Raw genomic sequence first — 27,236 nt, 5'->3', positions numbered from 1 at the left:
GCTGGGCTACCGTCCCGCACACCGTTAGGCCGTCTTCCGCTCACGCCTCAACATTGTGCAGCCCGCCTCCAGTGGTGTCGCGACAGGCGTGAATGGAGGGACGAATGGAGACGTGTCGTCTTCAGCGATGAGAGTCGCTTCTGCCTTGGTGCCAATGATGGTCGTATGCGTGTTTGGCACCGTGCAGGTGAGCGCCACAATCAGGACTGCATACGACCGAGGCACACAGGGCCAACACCCGGCATCACGGTGTGGGGAGCGATCTCCTACACTGGCCGTACAGCTCTGGTGATCGTCGAGGGGACACTGAATAGTGCACGGTACATCCAAACCGTCATCGAACCCATCGTTCTACCATTCCTAGACCGGCAAGGGAACTTGCTGTTCCAACAGGACAATGCACGTCCGCATGTATCCCGTGCCACCCAACGTGCTCTAGAACGTGTAAGTCAACTACCCTGGCCAGCAAGATCTCCGGATGTGTCCCCCATTGAGCATGTTTGGGACTGGATGAAGCGTCGTCTCACGCGGTCTGCACGTCCAGCAGGAACGCTGGTCCAACTGAGGTGCCAGGTGGAAATGGCATGGCAAGCCATTCCACAGGACTACATCCAGCATCTCTACGATCGTCTCCATGGGAGGAAAGCAGCCTGCATTGCTGCGAAAGATGGATATACACTGTACTAGTGCCGACATTGTGCATGCTCTGTTGCCTGTGTCTATGTGCCTGTGGTTCTGTCAGTGTGATCATGTGATGTATCTGACCCCAGGAATGTGTCAATAAAGTTTCCCCTTCCTGGGACAATGATTTCACGGTGTTCTTATTTGAATTTCCAGGAGTGTAGTTTAGTGAAAAAGGGAGAGCTTTATAAAATGAACTGTTAGGTGACAAAAGCAACTAAGAATGAGTCACAAATAATTCTTTAATTAGAAACAATATGCAACCATGGTTGGCAAAATTAAAAGTTACCATTGGACCATCAAGCAGTGGGGAAACAGATAGAAGTTGATATCTATTAGATACATTACTGTCTTCACTGACTACTGTGAAAGTAGATACAGGATCTACATTAAACTGAAAGAGGAAGGAAATGTATAGCACACAAAACTTATCAAATAATAATCATGTAAACTATGGATGCACAAGAAGACACATACAAAAAGAATTAGAGAATAAGCTAAATATAAGTTACAATACAACAGCTGCAATGCTGTATGTTGCAAAGGAATAAATCACAGATTTCCAACTTTCACTCCATCAGGAAAAGTAAACTGGTATTGTTTCTCGGAGCATTTAAACAGATGTTACTAGAGGTATGGTGAGACCAAAAGAAAACCATTTTGTTGTAAGCCACCTTAATTGGGATGCAGCGTAACAGGGTACGCTACAATTAGGAGACTTCACAAATTACAATTATTTTGAGGCAATGTTTAACTCCATGCACTGGAGTAAATGAGCACAGAAGAAATTATAATCAGAATTACTTGGTTCTAAGATATACTATAATAATAACTGGAGTGGCTATAGGGATTATGCTGAATGGCATTTAAAGCAAAATATTTAGAATACCCAATCAGAGAAGAACGTTTATTAGAAGCTGTTACTGGTAGACAACCTTGGACAGTAAAGGAGAAGCTCCTTGGCAACAGTTAGGAAATGCTAAAATTATTAGAATATTTTGAACAAGTACACACAGAGGACAAATTACCTCACAGATGGCAAAATGGAAATAGGTCTAGTTATGAGTGACCAAGCAAAACAAAAGAGAGCTGTAATCACAATACAGAAAGAGAAAATAGGACCAGGAATTTAACAAGACAGGATACAAATGGTAAAATAATACACAAAATAAAGAATATTTAAATAAAACATTACACAATCGCAACTTCAACACAAGGGGAAACTCAAAGGCTTGTTGGGTACAGCTCAGTCCCTAGCAGGTAGAGATGAATCACATAATTGTAAAATATAATGAAACTATATGGTTCCCGATACCTTTTCAAGCCTCAAATACCTGTGATGCATATATGCAGACTGAGGTGACAAATGAAAATTTGTGCCAAGGCTGTGATTCAAACCCATTAGGCAGACTGAAGTGGGAAGTATGTTAGGGCAGTCCATGCAGTTGCACAAAGCCACTGTATCAGGGTGGCATCATGGTTAACACTTCAGCCTAGTGAGCATGAGATGTGGGTTTGAATCCCTGCCTTCATTCATCGCTTCAGATTGCATTCTTTTTTTTTTTTTTTTTTTTTTTTTTTTTGTCATCAGTCTATTGACTGGTTTGATGTGGCCCGCCCCGAATTCCTTTCCTGTGCTAACCTCTTCATCTCAGAGTAGCACTTGCAACCTACATCCACAATTATTTGCTTGTATTCCAATCTCTGGCTTCCTCTACAGTTTTTGCCCTCTATAGCTCCCTCTAGTACCATGGAAGTCATTCCCTCATGTCTTAGCAGATGTCCTATCATCCTGCCCCTTCTCCTTATCAGTATTTTCCACATATTCCTTTCCTCTCTGATTCTGCGTAGAATCTCCTCATTCCTTGCCTTATCAGTCCACCTAATTTTCAACATTCGTCTATAGCACCACATCTCAAATGCTTCGATTCTCTTCTGTTTCGGTTTTCCCACAGACTGTTTCACTACCGTACAACGCTGTACTCCAGACGTACATCCTCAGAAAATTCTTCCTCAAATTAAGGCCGGTATTTGATATTAGTAGACCTCTCTTGGCCAGAAATGCCTTTTTTGCCATAGCGAGTCTGCTTTTGATGTCCTCCTTGCTCCGTCCGTCATTGGTTATTTTACTGCCTAGGTAGCAGAATTCCTTAACTTCATTGACTTTGTGACCATCAATCCTGATGTTAAGTTTCTCACTGTTCTCATTTCTACTACTTCTCATTGCTTACCCATACTTTTTTCAGAATCTCGAACAGCTTGCACCATTTTATATTGTCGAACACTTTTCCCGGGTCGACAAATCCTATGAATGTGTCTTGATTTTTCTTTAGCCTTGCTTCCATTATTAGCCTTTACTTTTCCTAAAGCCAAACTGATCGTCACCTAGCGCATTCTCAATTTTCTTTTCCATTCTTCTGTATATTATTCTTGTAAGCAGCTTCGATGCATGAGCTGTTAAGCTGATTGTGCAATAATTCTCGCACTTGTCAGCTCTTGCTGTCTTTGGAATTGTATGGATGATGCTTTTCCGAAAGTCAGATGGTATGTCGCCAGACTCATATATTCTACACACTAATGTGAATAGTCGTTTTGTTGCCACTTCCCCTAATGATTTTAGAAATTCTGATGGAATGTTATCTATCCCTTTTACCTTATTTGACCATAAGTCCTCCAAAGCTCTTTTAAATTCCAATTCTAATACTGGATACCCTATCTCTTCCAAATCGACTCCTGTTTCTTCTTCTATCACATCAGACAAATCTTCACCCTCATAGAGGCTTTCAATGTATTCTTTCCACCTATCTGCTCTCTCCTCTGCATTTAACAGTGGAATTCTCGTTGCACTCTTAATGTTACCACGGTTGCTTTTAATGTCACCAAAGGTTGTTTTGACTTTCCTGTATGCTGAGTCTGTCCTTCCGACAATCATATCTTTTTCGATGTCTTCACATTTTTCCTGCGGCCATTTCATCTTAGCTTCCCTGCACTTCCTATTTATTTCATTCCTCAGTGACTTGTATTTCTGTATTCCTGATTTTCCCGGAACATGTTTGTACTTCCTTCTTTCATCAATCAACTGAAGTATTTCTTCTGTTACCCATGGTTTCTTTGCAGCTATCTTCTTTGTACCTATGTTTTCCTTCCCTACTTCTGTGATGGTCCTTTTTAGAAATGTCCATTCCTCTTCAACTGTGCTGCCTACTGCGCTATTCCTTATTGCTGTATCTATAGCGTTAGAGAACTTCAAACGTATCTCGTCATTCCTTAGAACTTCCGTATCCCACTTCTTAGCATATAGATTCTTCCTGACTAATGTCTTGAACTTCAGCCTACTCTTTATCACTACTGTATTGTGACCTGAGTCTATATCTACTCCTGGGTACACCTTACAATCTAGTATCTGATTTCGGAATCTCTGTCTGACCATGATGTAATCTAACTGAAATCTCCGTGTATCTCCCGGCCTTTTCCAAGTATACCTCCTCCTCTTGTGATTCTTGAACAGGGTATTTGCTATTACTATCTGAAACTTGTTACAGAACTCAATTAGTCTTTCTCCTCTTTCATTCCTCGTTCCAAGCCCATATTCTCCTGTAACCTTTTCTTCTACTCCTTCCCCTACAACTGCATTCCAGTCACCCATGACTATTAGATTTTCGTCCCCCTTTACATACTGCATTACCCTTTCAATATCCTCATACACTTTCTCTATCTGCTCATCTTCAGCTTGCGATGTTGGCATGTATACCTGAACTATCGTTGTCGGTGTTGGTCTGCAGTCGATTCTGATTAGAATAACCCGGTCACTGAACTGTTCACAGAAACACACCCTCTGCCCTACCTTCCTATTCATAATGAATCCTACACCTGTTTTCTGCTGCTGTTGACATTACCCGATACTCATCTGACCAAAAATCCTTGTCTTCCTTCCACTTCACTTCGCTGACCCCTACTATATCTAGAATGAGCCTTTGCATTTCCCTTTTCAGATTTTCTAGTTTCCCTACCATGTTCAAGCTTCTGACATTCCACGCCCCGACTCGTAGAACATTATTCTTTCGTTGATTATTCAGTCTTTTTCTCATGGTAACCTCCCCCTTGGCAGTCCCCTCCCAGAGATCCAAATGGGGAACTATTCCGGAATCTTTTGCCAATGGAGAAATCATCATGACACTTCTTCAACTACAGGCCACATGTCCTGTGGATACATGTTATTTGTCTATAATGCAGTGGTTTCCATTGCCTTCTGCATCCTCATGTTGTTGATCATTGCTGATTCGTTCGCCTTCAGGGGCAATTTCCCACCCCTAGGACAAGAGAGTGCCCTGAACCTCTGTCCGCTCCTCCGCCCTCTTTGACAAGGCCGTTGGCAGAATGAGGTGACTTCTTATGCTGGTAGTCTTCGGCTGCCAATGCTGATTATTTATCAAAATTTAGGCAGTGGCGGGGATCGAACTCGGAACCGAAGACATTTTGATTACGAATCAAAGATGCTACCCCTACACCACGCCTTCTCCGATTGCATATATACATGTAATAGTGATTCTATGTTGCTAAGATTGCGAAATAATGTTAATGTAATTGAAGAATTGTTGGAAGAAAGAGAATGAGTGCTGAAAAAATATTTTAAACCTACAGTGAGTAGTCACATAGATGTACCACAGCTGGACCTTTCTTTTATTTTGATCAATGGTTTTTTGGTGCATAGAATGAAAAGCAGGAGTGGAAGATTACAGGGATGAAGTCTTATACCCTTTCTAATCAGAACACTTTGTCCTTTGTTTCCCATTCTTATTTTTGTCTTTTTGTTTGTGTTCATACTGTATATCATGTGTCCTTACCTGCAACTTACAACTATTTTTCTGAGAATTTTGAACATCTTCCACTGTTTTACAGTGTCCAACACTTTTTGTTTAGTTTGACAATTTCTATGAGGATGCCTTCATTTTTCTTAAGTCTTGCCTCCATTATCACACACAAGATCAGAACTGCCTCTTCTGGTGCCTTTTCCTTTCCTAAAGCCAAACTTGTCTTCAGCTAATAGATCCTCAACTTTCTTTTCGATTCCATTTCATTATATTCTTATGACCAACTGGGATACATGAGCTGTTGAGCTGATTGTGCAAAATTTCTGACATTTATCAGCCCTTGATATCTTTGGTAATGTGAGCTTCATGTTCTTCTGAAAGGCCTCTGTAATGTCTACAGCCTCATAGATTCTACTAACCAACTTGAAGAGCCCAAAAATATTTTCGAATTTCTGGGGAAATGTTATCTATGCCTTCCACCTTATTTGAATGCAAGGCTTCCAAAGCTCTGTTATACTCTCACTCTAATACTGGATTCCCTTTATCTTTTTCATACTGACTCCAATTTCTTCTTCTATCATGTCATCAGACAGCTCCTCTCTCTCGTAGAGACCTTCAGTGTGCTCTTTACACTTACCCACTCTCTCCTCTGCATTTAACAATGATATTATTCTTCCATACTTAATGTTGATACCTTTGTTTTTAATTTCACCAAAGATTATTTTCAATTATCTATACGTTGAATCAGTGTGTCTGAAAACCATTTATGTTTCAATTTCTTCACACTTTTTTTACAGCCATTTTGTCTTTGCTTCCCTGCTGACAATTTTTGTGCTTCCTCCTTTCACTGAACACTTGAAGAATTTCTTCTATTACCTAAGATTTCTTTGCAGTTACCTTCCTGGTATCTATATCTGTCTCTCCAACTTCTGTGATTGCTCTTTATAGGGGTGTCCATTCCTCTTTAACTGAACTGCGTGTTGTGGTTATCATTACCACAGTATTCACAGCCTTATCAATCCGTATAAAGCACCACAATAGATGTATATCAGTGTGAAGTGAGAAGGAATGTTGCCAGAATGCATTGACCATTCTTACACGGACTTGCATGATAGTATTAAAACTAAACTCTTCCTGAACAGGCCTGGAAGGCCAAATGGTACTGACCGACCGCTGTGTCATGCTCAGCCCCCAGGTGTCACGGGGTGCAGATATGGAGGGGCATGTGGTCAGCACACCGCTCTCCCGGTGATATGTCAGTTTACAATAGTAGACCCACTACTTCTCAATTAAGTAGATCATCAGTGTGCCTCACATGGGCTGAGTGCACCCTGCTTGTCAACAGCACTCAGCAGACAGGATGGTCACCCATCCAAGTGCAGGCCCAGCCCAATAGCGCTTAACTTCGGTGATCTGACAGGAACCGGTATTACCTCTGCAGCAAGGTGGTTGGTTTAGATAATGGTATAGGGTGCTATTTTGTGTACAAAATGATCAGCTCTACATCCCAAAACTAGTAATTTGCACAACAGTCATTATTGGTATTTTAAGACCACTGACTATGCCAAATTTAGAGTCTCCGTGATGTTGTCTTTCAAAAAGGTAATGTGAGACTGCATTTAGACTGTGCTGTCCTGACCTTCCTTAATATGACTGGTGACCACCCATTCCTCTAACCAGCACATTCTCTAGACGTGCTGAAACAGACAGTATGGTTAGGACCTCTGGCATAGAATTGATTCAGCACCGAATGATGTGCCTGTAGGAATTTCAGTGCAGGGTGCATGCAGAATGAAATAGGATACTGGTTATTGCAGCAGACATGAATTTATTACTAATGTTGGTGAATAGACAAAGAATGTATTCACACAATACGATCATTGGTAGCAAACTCTGAGCAACTAGCCACAAAGATATTCCTACCTCTGGGAGGGCTGAACTCATATTGCTGTCACAGAGTTTCATTTATACATTATTTCATGTCATCATTGGTGAGGCCCCTACTAAGCACCCCCACTGCCACACTGTCAGGAGGAGGGCAACAGAGGTCCCGGGCACCCACGTGTTCTGCGCGCACTCGCAAGTGAATGGGCACGCGGAGACCAGCTGCAAGGAGGGACACAAAGACACAGCTGGACCATCTAACAAGGAAGAAGCACAGTGATGGTGCTTCCCATGCCTTCTTTAGTCCCAGTGATACTGGCTATGGTAGAGTGGGAGGGGTCATCAGATACAGCTTTACTGAGACAGCCAGTCAGTGTCGAAGTTCTCGATTTCTGACATCGAGAGGGTCGCTTATGGTGATGATGGATGAGGTGTTCATTGGCTTCTCTCTCTTCTTGTGCGTTGACTTCTGTATAAGTGTCTGTGCTAAGTGTATCTTTTACACAATATACAAATATGGATGGCCTGGCATGGTGTTAATCTTAGCAACACCAATACATTTTCCATAACAAGTACTGACAAAGGAAGAAGGGGGGGGGGGGTTATTACTTTAGACACACAAAAAAGTAAATAAAAGCAGATTCCACTAACTGTTGTTAACTTTCATTGACAATGTATTTTTTTAAAAATAGGAATTGGTTTATAAGTAAGGTCAAGAACCTGAAAGTATCTTCTAGTATATCCTTAGCATTACCAAGGCATTTTCTGTAATGCGTGTAGTCAGTGGAGTGGTACTTCATGACCATCATAAAAAACTTTAAAAAATTCAAATTTCATTAATTGTCATTGACTTTTATTCATAACATACTTTCTGAGGATACATTTAAGAAGTGTTCTGAACCTGAAATTATGAATATGACATTTGTTGTGAAAAGTCACATTCACTACTAACACTTCAATTTTAGGGTTAAAGTTTTCTGTAAATATGAAATCAATTATGAATCTGTTACATAAAGTCACTGAAAACAAAAAAAAAATTTCCAAAATTTTAAAATACGTATTGTATCATTAATTTTGTGCTCTGTCATGTCTGATGACTATTTATAGATCACATGTTTCACCTGTTGATATCACAGTTGAGCTGTCTCCTTCATGCCAGGAATTTGTGGACAGTAATGCTGTTCCTGCTTCAGATAATATTGTGCAGCAACCAGTTTTCTGCTAAATAAACATACCCAAGCTTGCAGGCCTCAATTTTCATTGTGCAGCTTGCTTGACTTTCTGGTTTTTTCTTCCTCATAACTCTTTGTCATCACTTGTAGTTCTGACTCCAAAGCCTGACTGTCATTAAGTAGTTCCAGGTAGATGCCATAAATAGGGATTAAAAGTGGTTGTACTGGAATAAGTCTCTCTGGAACTGCACATGAGTGTGCTGGTGGAATTTGCCTGAGGATCCCTGCTGATTTGCCTCAGGATCCTTAGTGTTGACTCAAGTGAGAGGTGAAACTGGCACAGAGATCAGTTTGTGCATTTCTGTGATCACAAACTGCCTTATAATGCAAGGTTTGGTGCACAGTGCATGTGACAGTTCCAAATTGCATGATATGAATGTCACTTGCTGTGAACAGCTGGATGACAGCCATAAAACATTCCATTTGTGGCAGTTCCCATGAATGATGCTCACTCCAGAGGCAATGTCTATAAGGAAGTATTTGTTTTTTGCACCACTGTACCACCACCACCACCACCACATCTTGTATTACCCCATCATGATAGTATTGTGCATGGTCTCCAGTGGCTATTACTGGAAACATGCAATGGCTTTACAGTAAACAAGTATCGTGGTGAAAAAGGAAAATACATGGTGCTGTGAATGATTTCAAGACAGTTGTGCATATACTACCAAGTGTTTCAGCATTTGCTCACGAAATATGATGACAAAAACTCACAACGGAAGCACCCTCATTCCCAGGCGCAACAATGCTGTGGTCGAGTAATAGATGGGAAAAGTGGCTTTGGCCCACTGCTTGAGCTGTAGGTGGTTTTGTTGGGCATTTGGGTGGTTGTACAGCACAGAGCTGTCAGGCACTCAGTCGGCAATATGTGAGTGGAACCGGAACAGCCGCGGCTGTGCCCCCTCACTCCCGTCAGGTATGTTATTGTCGACTGTTGGTGTGGTAATCATTGCCAGCAGAAGTTGTCACACCCCATAGCAATTGCATGTGATGCTCTCAGGAGTGTACAGATACGCTCAGGTCTCAGTGTCTCCTTGTGGCTGTGAGCGACATGATGTGCCAGGAATATTTTCTACACATTATGTTAGCTTCAAGAGTATATTGTTTGGATTATTGTTAGTGCCTACTAACAGGTTGAAACTCAAAAATAACTAAGAGGTACAGTAGAAGGAATATTCATACAAATTGTAAACTTATTAAAATACACATTAACGAAACACTGTTCAGTAATCAATGAGAGTCCTAACAATCAACTGAACAAAGTAACTAAATGTGGCACAAAGCACTGTCCATATATACACAAAATGTCGCAGTTCACAGTCAATGTTGTCTTGCATAAGTCTATCGGATAAGAGTACAATGCAATGACCCACTTAATCTACTTATTAATTAAGAGTCACAATGACCAGCAACACCTCATTCATGTGAGAATGATGGGTGACACTTCCTACCGATCACATCACAGTTGAGTCACTACCTTTGTCTGTAGATTTGAGTTACAGAAATCACCCGAAAGTTTTAGGCATCCATATTTATGATATTTTATGAGTATTACACGTATTTTCATAAACAATATGCACATAGCTGTAGTGAGAGCAAAAACTGAGAGCATAGGTGTTACATGTGTGTTAACATGATCAGGATTTTGTGGTGAACTCTCTCTTTGAGTGACGTTCAACTGTTTATAAGCTGGCATATGAATAAATTGTTGTTTTGGATATTATTCAGTCATTTCATAAATAGCTACTTACAATATTGCTATTCAGGATGTGCTAGAGGCATTGATAAATTTTTTCTATAAATTAAGAAAAGTTTATGGAATTGCTTTATGCCTCTGCGGTGAGATTACCTAACTCCTGATTTCTGATGCCATATTAATTAGTTTACATAATGATAAATTATTTAAAAATCTTAATTAGTGTCTCAATTAATTAATAAGATAGGACACCAAAAGTGTGTTGTTAAACTCCAAAATCTAACAAGCCAGAAGATAAAATCAGTAATAGAAATTATAACAATATGGTATTTTCAGTGTTAATTATCTCAAATGTTAATTACTTTCATGCAAAATTAAATATAATACTGTGAAGTTGGGATGCCAGTTTTTATAATGAATGGTCTTACTCCTTTTGCAAATATGTTTTAGCTCATATGATGTAGGCAAAATTTTATGGTAGTACAAAGTTCCATTACCAATAATTTCTGATTAATATGCCTTAAGTGAAAACTGGTTATATTATTGGACTCAGTACACTGAAAGCAAATTACTGTGTAATTAATTTTGGTGGATCAAACTCTAATTCAGCTTTTCAAGCATTTCAATACATGCCATATATGTACAGTACACATAACAGTAGGATAATTACTAAGAAGAAAAATTATTAATAAGCAGACATGAAAATGCTGCAAGTGGAGTTATTCCAATTTCACTAATTTTGTGGATGTAATCACCTATGCCGCTTACTAGGGCCACAAATTCGGACATATCCTTACCGATTCCAGAACTGTATAGTACGAATTCAATGGCTGTGAACCCTGTTGGTTAGTGTTTAGTTTGAAGGTTGGCAGTTTAAGTTGAGATCCTTATTGTATATGTGCTCCACAGAAGTCCTGTTGGGGATGTGCTGGACATTTGGTATAAGGTTGATGGTGGACAAGATCCCACAGACTGAGCATGGCACAGGTGGAAAACTGAGAGCCTTCTCACATTGTGTAACCAGCTGCGCCTTGCACTAAATTATGAACAGATTTGTCTTGATCATTCCTGACACAGATGCACCTGTAAAAGCACATGAGATGTCATCACAGAGACATGAACTGGTTGTCCAGAAACTCTATTGTTGATGTGATCACCAAGGAGGTCGAAATACACCACACATTATTCATACACATGTCCAATATTGTTTCTGTTGACATTAACATGCAGTAGAACATATGCCTAAATATGTCTGCTTGTGTCTGTGTATGTGCGGATGGATATTTGTGCGTGTTTGTGTGTGCGCGAGTGTACACCTTTCCTTTTTTTCTCCCCAAGGGAAGTCTTTCCGCTCCCGGGATTGGAATGACTCCTTACCCTCTCCCTTAAAACCCACATCCTTTCGTCTTTCCCTCTCCTTCCTGAAGAAGCAACCATCGGTTGCGAAAGCTAGTAATTCTGTGTGTGTGTTTTGTTCTTGTGCCTGTCTGCCGGCGTTTTCCCACTTGGTAAGTCTTGGAATCTTTGTTTTTAATGAAATAAGTATGTTGATACATACTTTTGCTTTCTTGTGAGAGTAGCTTGAGAGAGGCCATGTCATCAGCAATGCACCCTGGCTGCATCTCACGACTAATGACATCTGCATCTCTTTTGTAGCTCTCCAGTCTTCTTAATCTATATCTGTACTAAGGTGCCTCACACTGTAAAGTGCCTCATCAGCTTTATACAATTAATTTTGTAGTTAACAGCACAGACAAATTAAACTTCACAACCATGTTTACAAACACACTGCCAGTGATACAACACTGCAGCAGTACTAGCGCTCCAAGTGGTAACATTTCACGTTGCAGTGAACAGAAAATAAGTGACTTTTATGATCAAATCTACAGCAAGGCCCTAGATTTGATCATCTTTATTTGGTGACAGGTGCAATTTGACAAAGTTCCCATTTACACCATAAATGTCTTTGACATAAATATTTGACATATCAGCTTTGACAAAGAAATATGATAGTGTAACACAGGCCTTAGAGCAGTAAACATGAATTCATTGCTGATAATGGAGCATACAGAAAGAACATGCACATATAGTACAATCATTCACAGTGAAACTCCAGGTGGCTAGAGATGAAAAGATATTCCTTCCTGCAAAAGGGCTGAACTCATATTGCTGCCAAAGTTTTATTTATGGGATATTTCATGTCATCAATGGTAAGCTCTAAGACTTGATGCCCGGATAGTTTGAAGCCATTGCTGGTGCCACAACTAACAACTATGTGTGCTTCATTTCACACCCTGTACACCTCCAGATTGCTGACAAATTGAATTGTGGTGTTCTGTATTCACCCAAACGCACGCACGCACGCACACACACACACACACACACACACACACACACACACACACACACACACACACACACCAATGTACTAGGAATTACCATGATTATCCCTATGAGTGGATTAGCTCTACTCATAATATGTTGTTAGTATACCACTTCACACAAGTAAGTTAGGGTGTAAAAGTTCTGATTAATTACCTTGTTTAGTGCAGTTTACTGTCAATTTATAACTCTACTTGTTCTGTGTTCCTGAAGACACTCCATTCTGGGTTCATCAGAAATGATGCATGGATGGATGAATGAATGAATGAACAAGAAACAGGTGTGGGTAACGAATTGAGAAAAATTATTCATCTTCAGGACAGTGCTCTTGATACAAGTATTGAGTTGGGGGATATGAAGGATTTTAGTTGAAAATCATGTTAAACTCCAAACTGTTTACCAGTCTTGGCACTGTCAGACACTTCCATCCATATCAACATTTAAAGAAATTTCTGCATTGGAAGAAAATGTTTTCAGTCCAACAAAGAAGTTGTGGCAGCTGTTGATATGTGTGTGGGATACCTACCTTAAATCATATCAGGTATGGTGTATCTTTACCAAACATATGTTGCATAAAAAGCATAAAATAAATTCTATGTTTTAACTAAAAACCTGCCTTTATCTGTTAAGCTGAGAAATTTTATCTTTGAGCTGGTGCAACTTTGAAATACATAACACAGCAACTATGCCAACCTTCAGAAAGAGCTTTTATTAGATGGTAAGCTACTTCTTTACCCCACCACTTTCCCCTGCCTCCTTCACCCACTCACCGACACCGCCATCTATGACTTAACTTGGAAGCATCGTAAACATTATGTATAAACTTAAAATCACAAATTTGTCACCATTATTGTTGGCTATAAGGAATCATCTCACCTATTTGTGTTACAATGTGATGATACATTCCCTGACCACAAATGGACCTGACCTGATTACAGGTGAGGACTGGTTGGCAAAATATAATATCACATCAAGGGAGACAGGCTTCAGTCATTGTTACAATGCCTCTACAAATCCAGCTACACTTGCAGAATTTACAGAAGCAGTTTACCGAATGTTCCACGGAATTGTTCAAGGTAACATGCGGTAAGTTATGGTCAGTTGTATATTTTCTTTTTGCAAATGTACCATTAAATGTTTAAAAAAATGTTAGTCATCTTTGTGTCAACTTCTATAGACACTTTCTATACCACTGGTTCTAAACCACATAAATCCAATATAACTTCAGAGCAGATTTTTTTTAATTAAAAAGATAGAAGTTATAAATAAGTTCTTAAATAAAAATAAAAATTGACCTATATGGTAATAAGAATGTTCAAAGTCTCTGGGCATTGATGCCAATAAGAGCTTGGGTTGGAAATAATACATTACAAATCTTCTAAGTCAATAAAAAATTTCATTTCAGTAAAAGGCCAGCAGGTTGGTTTAGTTTAAATTTTACATTTCATTAATATCAAGTGGAATACATTTTCTGGTGCCATTCTACACTTGGACATTAGGTATTCATTGCACAAAAATATCCAAAACAGATTATCTGTGCCATATACCCTTGAGCATGCTTTAGGAAACTGTTAAGCACCTAAGCGCAGAAGCAGCAGCTTTATAATCCATTTATTTGCTATGTATTTTTCACACATTTACTTTGGTTATTATTGATTATTACAACTCTAATAAGCAAAAACAGTGTTCATAAAAATGGTACTAAATGTCTAAGCTCCAAAACTTCTGCATTACAAGTTATATTGTGTTATAAAACTGGACTACTTTGAGACTCAGGTATTATTTTGTGACAACAGTACATTCCAGCTTTTTATTCTTAAATGCTGTAACATGCAGTATGTAACTTTGCTGCAGTGTTTCTATGCTGCCATTAGTGATGGAACCTAGAAGTAAGTGTATAATAATTGAGCTAGTCATGAACACATGTTGGCAGGTATAAGAAAGTGTTTTTACACGTCTTGACTGCTTCCTGCTACTGCCGATAACTGTCAGGAGCTGACTAGCTGAAGGAAAGTTGATATAAATAAGTTACATGTGCAGACCTTGCTACGCACTGATCAGCCAGAACACTACGATCACCAGCCTACTATCAAAACAAAATCATCCCCCCCCCCTCCCCCTCCACACACACACACACACACACACACACACACACACACACACACACACACAGTATCAGTGAGTGTGCTGTCCTTGTGTAGAATGAGGAAGGTGTGTGATCTATCTGAGTTTGTAGTAATGGCCCAAGAGCTCGGTATGAGAATTTCAGAAATGTGCATGATTTGTCAGGTGTTTGAGGAGTGGTGTGGTGAGTGTCTTTAACATGTGGCAAAAACAGGGTGAAACCACATCCAAACATTGTGGGGCCAGGCAGCAGTCATCACTCATCACAGATCTCGGATGTTGTAGGCTGGTCAGACTGGTAAAACAAGACAGCAGTGAACTGTGATGAAACTAGCATTGGACTTATCTGGACAGTTTACAGGAGTGTCTGAACACACAGCGCACTAAACACTCCTAACAGTGGGCATCTGCAGCCAATGACCCGTGCGTGTGCCAATGTTAACACCATGACATTGGAAACTGTGCCTGAAATTGGCATGTGACTACTGGAACTGGACGTTTGCACAACGGTAGAGTGTTGCACAATCTCATGAATCCTGTTACATTCTTCATCATGCTGATGGGAGGGCACAAATTCGCCATCTTACAGAGGAACAGCTCCTCGACACCTGTACTGCATGATGGAAATTAGCTGGTAATGGCTCCGTTATGCTCTGGGGAACATCCGTGTGGTTATCCGTGAGTCCAGTGGAGTTCATGTAAGGCAGCGTATGGCCAAGGAGTGTTGTACACTGGTTGCAGACATGTACACCCCTTCATTACAATCAAGTATCCCAACACCAGTGGCATTTTTCAACAAGTTAATGCACCATATCACAGGGACAGTAGTGTGATGGAATGACTCAAAGACCACAGTGGTGAGTTCCAGTTGATGCTGATGTGCTGCCCCCCCCCCCCCCCCTCTCCAACTCCACCAACTCACCATATTTGAATCTGATCAAACACATCTGGAATGTGATTGCACATGGTGCCAGAGCCTCATTGCCCTCATCCCCAGAATTCATGGGAATTAGATGATTTGTGTGTGGATGTGGTGCCAACTCCCTCCAGCAGTAACTCTTGTGCTTAACGATTTTTTTTTTTTTTTGGGGGGGGGGGGGGGGCAACAATACTAAAATAAATATTTCATACTCAGAACACTAGGGGATTCCAAGTGAACAAACTGTGACAAAACTTGGCAGATGCTTTTGTACACTCACTGTGTCACGTGGATGCTTACCACTCATTCAATTGTAGGCCTGTTGGTGCTTGCATGTTAATTTCTTGAATGTGTTGGAACTGAATCAAAGAAGCAAAATTTGAGGTAAATAATCAAACAGTAATAAATCATTACTAGGATTATTCATTAAAGCATCTCCTATAAAATATTGATAGGAGTGGGAGTATCCGTTAAAAACTATTGTGCAAAAACTGTCAATATTGGGATGAAGATACTTGATATTAAGAACTATCTTTATTTTTCCATGTTTCTACACATGGCAGATCAGTTTGTATAATAAGAACAAAAGTGGACCTACTATCATTCTGCATTCTTTTACTTACCTAAAATCAAAACTGGTTCCAAGCAATATCTCTGATCAAATAATATTTGAGCTTCCTAGAAGGAGAGTTTGATAAACACTGTTCTTACACATGTGGGTTTTTATGTTACAATTGTGTACATGTATCTTCTAATGATGAATTATGTTTATATTACTCTGTGATGTGTTCTTACTTATAAAGAATGCATCATGTGAGACCTGAAAATTGTATGGACTTCTTTGTTATATGGACTTCATTATTTGTACATCAGACTAATTGAGCCACATTTTGCAGGCTGTACAAAGGTATAGGATGTCCATTTAGAAGTCAAAAAATTACTAACTGGTTGGATAGGCCAGAAATAATCACTCAGGGTGATCATTTGGATCAGATAGCCCTTGGTATGGCACAACAACCTACTGCAAAGGATGATAAATACACGGACTATGAGGTATGTGTGTCAGAACTTGTTACTTCAGGTGATTTAGATGTAAGCTGTAAAACATCACTTTCACTTTATTACTGAGCTCACATTTTTTGCCTGACTCAACACTAAACTGGTCTCTTTCAGCAGAGCCATTGTTTATGTGTTGTTTGTTTCCTGTGTAGAGTAGTTCTCATTTGTTAAATTGATTCCATTATGTAGTTTTAAATATGCACCAATGTATTATTTTTTCCTCTCATGGTTTTCTTTTCATGCACTACATATCTTGAAAAGAAGCATCCAAACTAAGAAATAGGACACTGTATGATTTTTTGCATGCTGGTAAAACTTCTGCCTCAATCTTCTTCCCTCCTCCTTCCCTTGTTTATTTACTCATCATGTTCTACACATCATACCAGGATGGATAAGTAACAAGTTAAGGTAAACAAGGAGGGGCTGCAGTTAGAAAGTGGAATTAATAGCCAAGTATTGTTTAACAGTTGTAAACAATTTGTGCTATTATTCTGAAAAATGTTGATGCCTCTTCATTTATATTTAGTAATTGCTGTTCAACTGTTACTGCTAGCTTAAAATCTGCATGAAGACTTTCTAATATTGAACAAGTTAACTATGTGCTGTAAGAATGAGTGATTATTTATAATCAACATAACATTGTATACATTTGACAACAATGTTCCATCTTTGAAGACAGTCAGTTATAAGTCTGACATATACCTGTATAATCATTAGTGTTATGCTTGTTTTATTTTGATATTTTTTCTCTCATATTTTTTTGTCCTAATTTAATAATCTAGCTACTCTAAAGAACTATGTCTTAACTAGGTTGGTTTCATTTTTTTAGAAGTTGGGGAGGGGCCAGGGTTGGCATGGTTACATTTACATTCCTGTGAAATACTAACTGAACATTATTAAATATATTCATTTAGTAGCACGTTCAGTACTCATCAAATTTCTTTGAGATTCAGGCTCCACACCTGTCATTTGTGACTAAACTGAGTATTTCCTCTTCTTAGATTACAGTCCAATTTTGCACTGAGTACTATACTATGATTTTCCAATTTCAATCCCATGGCACAGCCAGTAGACCACAGAGTTTCTGAACAACAGTTTTCTATTACATAGCACTTCATTGCTACATTGCCAAATGCAGTCCCCCACTCCTTGATTTGCCCACAGACTTAATAGGCCTATATGCATCATTTCACATAGTCTTTCAGTCCAACTGATCAATTACACATCAGTACTGCTGGTATCTAAAAACCTTGTGGTGCTACAGATACATTAACCCTTAACTCACAAGGCGACTTTTCTGTAATGTATAACACAAGGTGCAGTCCCTGGAACCCCTATGTTTGAACCAAGATTTAAGGCAAAAATCATTTGAAATTTCTAATTTATGCTATATAATATTTATTTTTACAATTATTTAAGTGTTTCATAAATGCTTCTAGTTTATTTTATTGCATTAAACAAAGCCTGCAGAATTATACTATTTATCACACGTAAGCACATAATTTTGTGTGGTTCTTTTAAATTGTACAGATAAATACTGTTAGAGTACTGAATTTTACATTGTGAAAAATTATGCAACCTCTGTAGCAAATAAATTTCCAAATAAAACTAAATTCCAGGGTTTAAATTAGCACATAAAAATTACAACCAAAAGGTACAAAACGAAAGTCTGTCAAATTTACATTCATTGCTAGGAACTACATTTTATCACCATTCAGAACACATTCAAATTTAACAGACACTTCAAATATTTCATTGAAGAAACAGACTGACCTCCATTACTGCTTTCCCGAAGTTCTTCCCCTGAATGATACTCTTTTTCGATAGCAGGACTGCGATCACTGGCTAATGTAAAATCATTGTCTTTTATGTTTATTTCTTGATCTATATATCTGACACCTTCCTTCATAGACTGACTAACAATTTCATCAAACTCAGGAAAGTTAAAAATAACACATTCGTGCCAACACATTTTGGGCTATACGATACTGTGCTGAAGAAAACAGGTATGTAGTTCATGAGTCACGCAGTAGGAGACTCCAACACCTATTAATAACAAGTCTAAACAATAAATACAGAAGGCGATAATGCAACCAGCAACAAAACATCATAGGGGTGGCAATTTATGGAGGGTAGGGGGAGTATAGAAGCATTCCCCCTCAACTGGCCTTGGAGAGTGAGTTTGAAAATTTTCATGTAGTATGAGAAACCACACCTCGTGAGTCAAGGGTTAACAAATTTTACTCTATACAATTTTTTGTCATTTACATGCCTTTTATAAGTAATAATACTTTTACAAGGGCACAAATAATTTTTCATTTCAAAAATGTTTATTAATAAGCTTTAAAAGTCATAAACTTCCATTTTTACAAATCATATTTTGACTAGTGTGGCACCCACACTGGACTTCCCTCCTAAAATTTATGAAATTCTCTAAATATTAGTAAAATATTAAATATGATAACTTAGGACTGCAAACCTCAGCAAAATATTACAAATAATTTAAAAGTTTCCAAATAATATTTTTACCAAAAATGTCATTTAAGTAGTCCAATAATAATGAATTTTACAGCAAAACTATTTGTTTCTTAACAATATTGAATTTTAATCATGTGAATAATGCCATAAAGCTTTTGTAAAAAAAAAAGTCATTATCATCTTACAAAACTCATTACATTTACTCTTCCATTACATGTTAGCAAAGTTACCTAAAATTTCCTTTGCAAAAATGAATAATATATAATTTTTAATTTTTAACTAACTTTTATTCCCACTGACCATTGCAATGTTAAGCAGTGCATGTGAACACCTAGAGTTATTTTAAAAAATCTTAACTGTGAGGACTGTCATATAAATATTGCTATAATTTTCGGTGTTAACAGTCCGATATACAGGTGATTCAGTAAGGGTGAATAACCTTTATGCATAACACACCATGAGTTATTGCTGCCAGATGGCAATTCTCCATCCTCAGCACAGAGGCTTGGTATAGGACCCTGTAATGTTTCTGCTCACAACTAAGATGTGAAATGCTTGTAATTGCAGTCTTCTCATTGATTTACAGGGACTGCTGCAAAAGACACAAAGTTTTGGAGCAGAAAGGCAATTCCTTAATGTTAAAAACACTTATATTGATGTGTCATGGGTGTCAATGATTGTTAATCAACTGCCATACTCTTTGCCTTTGCTGCATAAATTATTTGTAGTTTCTTCCCTTCTCACTTCTCCACTACAGCATTTCTCAGCAACAATCAGACTGAGCAAATGCTGTACAAAAACTGAGACATAACTGCAGCAAAATGAGCAAAAACAGAGTCATGCAGGCACAGTTGAAGTCAGTTATAAAATGTTTAAACAATTAAGGGAGCACTTAGCTCTTCATTAAGAATTACAATCAAGCTTTTCACATTTAACATATTTTAATATGAAAGGAAATCATGAATTCAGCTACCTACAGGCATTTAAATAAATAAATGGTGAAAATTGAAAACTTCTGCTGGACTGGAACTTGAATCCAGATGCTCTGTTTCTTCAGAATGGTTGCCTTAACTGCCTCAGTCATCCAGACATGCTTCCTTGCTGACACAAATTCTCGACCTGTCACAGGCAAGTAGTGCCCCTTCTATTATCCCTGCTGCTCAAAGAATTCGCTTAGTCTCACAGGGGCTCCAAAGATGTGGTGCACCTGCACTGAAATGCCTAGAGCTGTCCTCACTGATATACTCATACGATATGTGTTGTCTGTTCTGTCAGACACGCCACTGGTGGTACAGCAGCAATCATCCATATGTTGTTGTTGTTGTTGTTGTTGTGGTCTTCAGTCCTGAGACTGGTTTGATGCAGCTCTCCATGCTACTCTATCCTGTGCAAGCCTCTTCATCTCCCAGTACCTCCTGCAACCAACATCCTTCTGAATCTGCTTAGTGTATTCATCTCTTGGTCTCCCTCTATGATTTTTACCCTCCACGCTGCCCTCCAATGGTGATCCCTTGATGCCTCAGAACATGTCCTACCAACCGACCCCTTCTTCTCGTCAAGTTGTGCCACAAACTTCTCTTCTCCCCAATCCTATTCAATACCTCCTCGTTAGTTATGTGATCTACCCATCTAATCTTCAGCATTCTTCTGTAGCACCACATTTCGAAAGCTTCTATTCTCTTCTTGTCCAAACTATTTATTGTCCATGTTTCACTTCCATACATGGCTACACTCCATACAAATACTTTCAGAAACGACTTCCTGACACTTAAATCTATACTCGATGTTAACAAATTTCTCTTCTTCAGAAACGCTTTCCTTGCCATTGCCAGGCTACATTTTATATCCTCTCTACTTCGACCATAATCAGTTATTTTGCTCCCCAAATAGCAAAACTCCTTTACTACATGAAGTGTCTCATTTCCTAATCTAATTCCCTCAGCATCACCCGACTTAATTTGACTGCATTCCATTATCCTCATTTTGCTTTTGTTGATGTTCATCTTATACCCTCCTTTCAAGACACTATCCATTCCATTCAACTGCTCTTCCAAGTCCTTTGCTGTCTCTGACAGAATTACAATGCCATCGGCGAACCTCAAAGTTTTTATTTCTTCTCCATGGATTTTAATACCTTCTCCAAATTTTTCGTTTGTTTCCTTTACCGCTTGCTCAATATACAGATTGAATAACATCGGGGAGAGGCTACAACCCTGTCTCACTCCCTTCCCAACCACTGCTTGCCTTTGATGTCCCTCGACTCTTATAACTACCATCTGGTTTCTGTACAAATTGTAAATAGCCTTTCGCTCCCTGTATTTTACCCCTGCCACCTTTAGAATTTGAAAGAGAGTATTCCAGTCAACATTGTCTAAAGCTTTCTCTAAGTCTACAAATGGTAGAAACGTAGGTTTGCCTTCCCTTAATCTTTCTTTTAAGATAAGTCGTAAGGTCAGTATTGCCTCACGTGTTCCAGTATTTCTACGGAATCCAAACTGATCTTCCCCAAGGTCGGCTTCTACTACTTTTTCCATTCATCTGTAAAGAATTCGTGTTAGTATTTTGCAGCCATGGCTTATTAGACTGATTGTTCTGTAATTTTCACATCTGTCAACACCTGCTTTCTTTGGGATTGGTATTATTATGTTCTTCTTGAAGTCTGAGGGTATTTCGCCTGTTTCATACACCTTGCTCACCAGATGGTAGAGTTTTGTCAGGACTGGCTCCCCCAAGGCTGTCAGTAGTTCCAATGGAATGTTGTCTACTCTGGGGGCCTTGTTTCGCCTCAGGTCTTTCAGTGCTCTGTCAAACTCTTCACGCAGTATCGTATCTCCCATCTCATCCTCATCCACATCCTCCTCCATTTCCATAATATTGCCCTCAAGTACATCGCCCATGTATAGACCCTCTATATACTCCTTCCACCTTTCTGCTTACCCTTCTTTGCTTAGAACTGGTTTTCCATCTGAGCTCTTGATGTTCATACAAGTGGTTCTCTTATCTCCAAAGGTCTCTTTAATTTTCCTGTAGGCAGTATCTATCTTACCCCTAGTGAGATAAGCCTCTACATCCTTACATTTGTCCTCTAGCCATCCCTGGTTAGCCGTTTTGCACTTCCTGTTGATCTCATTTTTGAGACATTTGTATTCCTTTTTGCCTGCTTCATTTACTGCATTTTTATATTTTCTCCTTTCACCAATTAAATTCAATATTTCTTCTGTTACCCAAGGATTTCTACTAGCCCTCATCTTTCTACATACTTTATCCTCCGCTGCCTTCATTACTTCATCCCTCAGAGCTGCCCATTCTTCTTCTAATGTATTTCTTTCCCACATTCCTGCCATTTGTTCCCTTATGCTCTCCCTGAACCTCTGTACAACCTCTGGTTTAGTCAGTTTATCCAGGTCCCGTCTCCTTAAATTCTCACCTTTTTGCAGGTTCTTCAGTTTTAATCTACAGGTCATAACCAATAGATTGTGGTCAGAGTCCACATCTGCCCCTGGAAGTGTCTTACAATTTAAAACTTGGTTCCTAAATCTCTGTCTTACCATTATATAATCTGTCTGATACCTTTTAGTATCTCCAGGGTTCTTCCATGTATACAACCTTCTTTCATGATTCTTAAACCAAGTGTTAGCTATGATTAAGTTGTGCTCTGTGCAAAATTCTACCAGGCGGCTTCCTCTTAATTTCTCTCCCCCAAATCCATATTCCCCTACTGCATTTACTTCTCTCCCTTTTCCTACAACTGAATTCCAGTCAGCCATGACTATTAAATTTTTGTCACCCTTTACTATCTGAATAATTTCTTTTATTTCATCATACATTTCTCCAATTTCTTCCTCATCTGCAGAGCTACTTGGCATATAGACTTGTACTACTGTAGTAGGTGTGGGCTTCATATCTATCTTGGCCACAAGAATGCGTTCACTATGCCGTTTGTCGTAGCTTACCCACATTCCTATTTTCCTATTCATTATTAAACCTACTCCTGCATTACCCCTATTTGATTTTGTGTTCATAACCCTGTAGTCACCTGACCAGAAGTCTTGTTCCTCCTGCCACCGAACTATATCTAACTTTAACCTATCCATTTCCCTTTTTAAATTTTCTAACCTACCTGGCCGATTGAGTGATCTGACATTCCACGCTCCGATTCATAGAACGCCAGTTTCCTTTCTCCTGATAACGACACCCTCTTGAGTAGTCCCTGCCCGGAGACCCGAATGGGGGACTATTTTACCTCCGGAATATTTCACCCAAGAGGACGCCATCATCATTTAATCATACAGTAAAGCTGCATGCCCTCAGGAAAAATTACGGCCGTAGTTTCCCCTTGCTTTCAGCCATTCACAGTACCAGCACAGCAAGGCCGTTTTGGTTATTGTTAGAAGGCCAGATCTGTCAATCATGCAGACTGTTGTCCTTGCAACTACTGAAAAGGCTGCTGCCCCTCCTCAGGAACCACACGTTTGTCTGGCCTCTCAACAGATACCCCTCCGTTGTGGTTGTACTTATGTTACGGCTATCTGTATCGCTGAGGCACGCAAGCCTACCCACCAATGGCAAGGTCCATGGTTCATGGGGGGAGGATCCATCCACATAGAACACAATAAATCAGGACTTCAGCCACCTACAGGCATTGAAATAAATCAATGGTGCGCCAGACCGGGACTCGACCCCTGGTGCTCTACTTGTCTACAACAGTTGCCTTAAATGCCTCAGCCATCCAGACATGCTTCCCATCTGACTCAAATTCTCAACCTGTCACATGCAAGCATCACCCCAGTCAATTAGCTCTGCTGCTCATGGCATTCGCCAAGTCCTACAGGGGTTTGGAGTGTATGGTGAAGCTGTCCTCACTGATATGTATGTATTGATATGTTGTGTCTGTTCTGTCAGGCATGTCAGACACAACAGACACCACACATCAACTTATTGTTTTTTTTTTTTTTTTTTAATTTGAGGTTTAACACACACCCACAAGAATTAGTATGGTCATCTTCCCAGTAAATACTGTTCTTCAGACTCTTACATCTTCATACAAAAATTATACTAATTATGTGATTTTAACAACCCAGTGTTATGTGTAACACTGTTATTATTTGATTTGTCAACTATTTCATTTATAGAATAATAAACGTAAATAAAAGAAAGTTTACAGAAAAATGAGCTTAACTGAATAGCATTAATGTAATACTGTGAAGCAATATGAAAATTGAAAGATTAACAATGGAAAAATGAAGTAAACAAGAGTATCCCAATGTATATAATTGTGTGTTTCATATTAGGCAACAATATAATAACAATAATATTAGGCATTACATTACATTACTGTGTCCCTCATTTGCTGGATAAGTAAATTGATGAGAAAGTTTAAAATCAGAAAGAACACATACACAGATTTATCTGGAGAAAATTTAAAACTGGTGTGAGAAGCCCACTCTTCCAATGTTCTAATACTGAGTTGCACGTGACAAGGAAGATGAATGATGTGCATAATCATCCATAAATAAGGAAGGATTAAAAGGCTGCTTAAGGGATGCCGTTCTACTGCTGAAATCTTTCAGGCAGAATTTTGCCAGCTTGGTATTTGAAGAAGTGCTGGAATGGGAAGGACTGTATGACTACAGGCAGTCTTCATCAGATGGAGCTAACCAAGATTAGTTTGTCTCCAATCAGTATTAGTAATATCTTTGCTTTATTAGTTCTGGAGAAATGCAGTAACACACTAGGCAATACTGCCCCTATGACTAATCTTCAAAAATGGAATGAAGAGGAGAACATTGGTAGTAAGTGTTGATTTGGAAAAATATTTTGACATCCTTGACTGGAATACACCATTTGAAATTCTGAAGTTACCCCAGATAAAATAGAGGGAGCAAAACGTTCTCTACAACCTGTACAGAACCATGTGAAAGGAAAACTGTATTTTCCAAGATAGCTGTAGCCTCCCCCTTTTTATTTAATCTGTACATGAAACAAGCAAGGAAACTAAGGAGAAGTTTAGAAACAGAATGTAGGTGCAGGGAAAAGAAAGCATACCTGGAGCTCTCAGTGGGTAGGCTGTGATTTGCATCCATCATGCTGAAGGTGCTGTTCTGGCAGCTATCAAGGGAAAACAAGGTAATCAGCTTCAGGTTGTGGCACATGGAAAAAATTATGACTTGGATCATCCCAGTGACAGGCAGAGAAGGTTGAAGAAACCACTTGTGCCGGCAGAGTTTGAAAAAAACTCACACTTTGTAGTATTGTTCCTAGAAATGATATTGGCCTCCTGGTTTTGAGTTGAGCAGGATGACTGAACCAGAGATTTTGAAGGTCTACAACAAGCTAGGCTGCACCTTCATAAATTAGTCTCATAGGGCTGAGAAGTGTACTATCCTCTTAAATGAGTCAGGTGTGCACTTCACATTAGAGGCTGCTACTCTGGTAGCTAGCTGGCTATGTGTGGAGTGCACATAATGTTTTTTTAGATTCCATGGCCCTCCATCCATTTCGGATAATGATAACTGTAGGAAACCTGAAAGAGTGAATAAAAAATCCAAATAAATGCCCCTTACAGGCAAGAGTATTAAAATTGTAGTGATTAACTACCAAAGAATTTTAAAAAATTGCCAGAGTTTGAAGTGCTCCTCAAAATACTGGAGCTAACAATGTACAGTGTGGAACATGAAAAACTGGCCCCAAGTTCTAGACAGCTCATTGTTGGGAGCCAATTGTCATCTGTTGTTTCAAAGCTGTTGTGAGTGTTTTGTACAGGATGGCATTACCTGTCACACTTCATGTGAGTGCACCTCATGAGTTCGTGAAAGATTGACAGAGGAAAAGACTGTCAGCAAAGGATTATGTCTGCCATGTTTGTCAGACCTAACCACTAGTTACTTTTATCCATGGGTCAGTGTTAAGGTAAAAGTGTGTGCAAATAACCCAATACTTCTAGAAGACTTTAAGCACAATGTTCATAATGAAATTATGAGAATTGATGAGGCGGAGTTGTGCAAGGTGTATAGCAACATGCAAATGGGACATGCGTAAATGTTCACTGAAGCATGAGGCGGTCATTCTCAGGACCTAATATAAACTAATGTAAAACACAAGATCGGTTCAGGAAATGCAGACCTTTGCCATAGCATCTATGTTATTTCTTTATTAACTAATGATTATATGTTTATCTATCTGTTGTTACATCTGCTCATGGTGGGCAACAATTCATGAATTATTGGTGAGCAATATGCACTCAGGGCCAGTTTTTCATATGCCATCCTATACTAGGCACAGAAAACTTATTATAAACCAAAAATTGATAACTGGAATTTTAGGGGAAAATCAGGACCATCCACTGAGAAATCAGACTCACCTCCAGATGTAACTGAAAAGTTTAGAGAAAACCTAAATTCATTAGTACATAAGTTCCCCCAATCATTCCATCACCATTGGAGGAAATTTTAATCAGCAAATGGGAACATTACAGTCTCGTAAGTGATGGGAATGACAAGACATCCTGTGGAATGTTATAACTACTTAGAACAGGTTGTTCAGAAGTCACTCATGATGAAAATATAATGGGTCTAATAGCAACAGCCAGACCTGACCTTTTTGAGGATGTCGTCAATGAAACTGGTATCAGTGACTCTGAGGAAGTTTCAGCAACAGTTATTACCAAACATATTGCATCACAATAATATACTATAAATTGTGGTATAGTGTCTGTGTATAGAATGATCTAATGAAATAGACACTACTGCAGAATAAATGTAAAATAACACATAGTACTATAGATAGGAAGAAGTTGAATAAAACATACTTGGCTGTCAGGAGGGCAATATGTAAATCTTTTTTTCTTCCAAAATGAATTTTCACTCCGCAGGGTATTGTCCACTGATCTGAAACATCCTGGCAGATTAAACCTGTTTTCTGAAACAGGACTCAAACTGGAAACCTCTGAAGTTACATAGGATATGAGG

The 27,236-nt window shown here is 39.1% G+C and overlaps 1 protein-coding gene across 1 annotated transcript in view; it reads left to right on the top strand.

Moving 5' to 3' along the window:
* The window catches only part of LOC126292016 (peroxidase-like), a 607,040-nt gene that overhangs the window by 563,626 nt on the left and 16,178 nt on the right, over nt 1-27,236 (top strand). The window contains exons 10-11 of the mRNA XM_049985808.1: nt 13,628-13,775; nt 16,629-16,785. Coding sequence (XP_049841765.1) covers nt 13,628-13,775; nt 16,629-16,785 — 305 coding nt within the window. The remainder of the gene's footprint in view (nt 1-13,627; nt 13,776-16,628; nt 16,786-27,236) is intronic.

The sequence above is a fragment of the Schistocerca gregaria genome, chromosome 9 (assembly GCF_023897955.1).
Source record: "Schistocerca gregaria isolate iqSchGreg1 chromosome 9, iqSchGreg1.2, whole genome shotgun sequence".
Classification (NCBI taxonomy): domain Eukaryota; kingdom Metazoa; phylum Arthropoda; class Insecta; order Orthoptera; family Acrididae; genus Schistocerca; species Schistocerca gregaria.
Note: the sequence above shows the minus strand (reverse complement) of the source record. Positions and strands in the feature narration are given on the sequence as shown.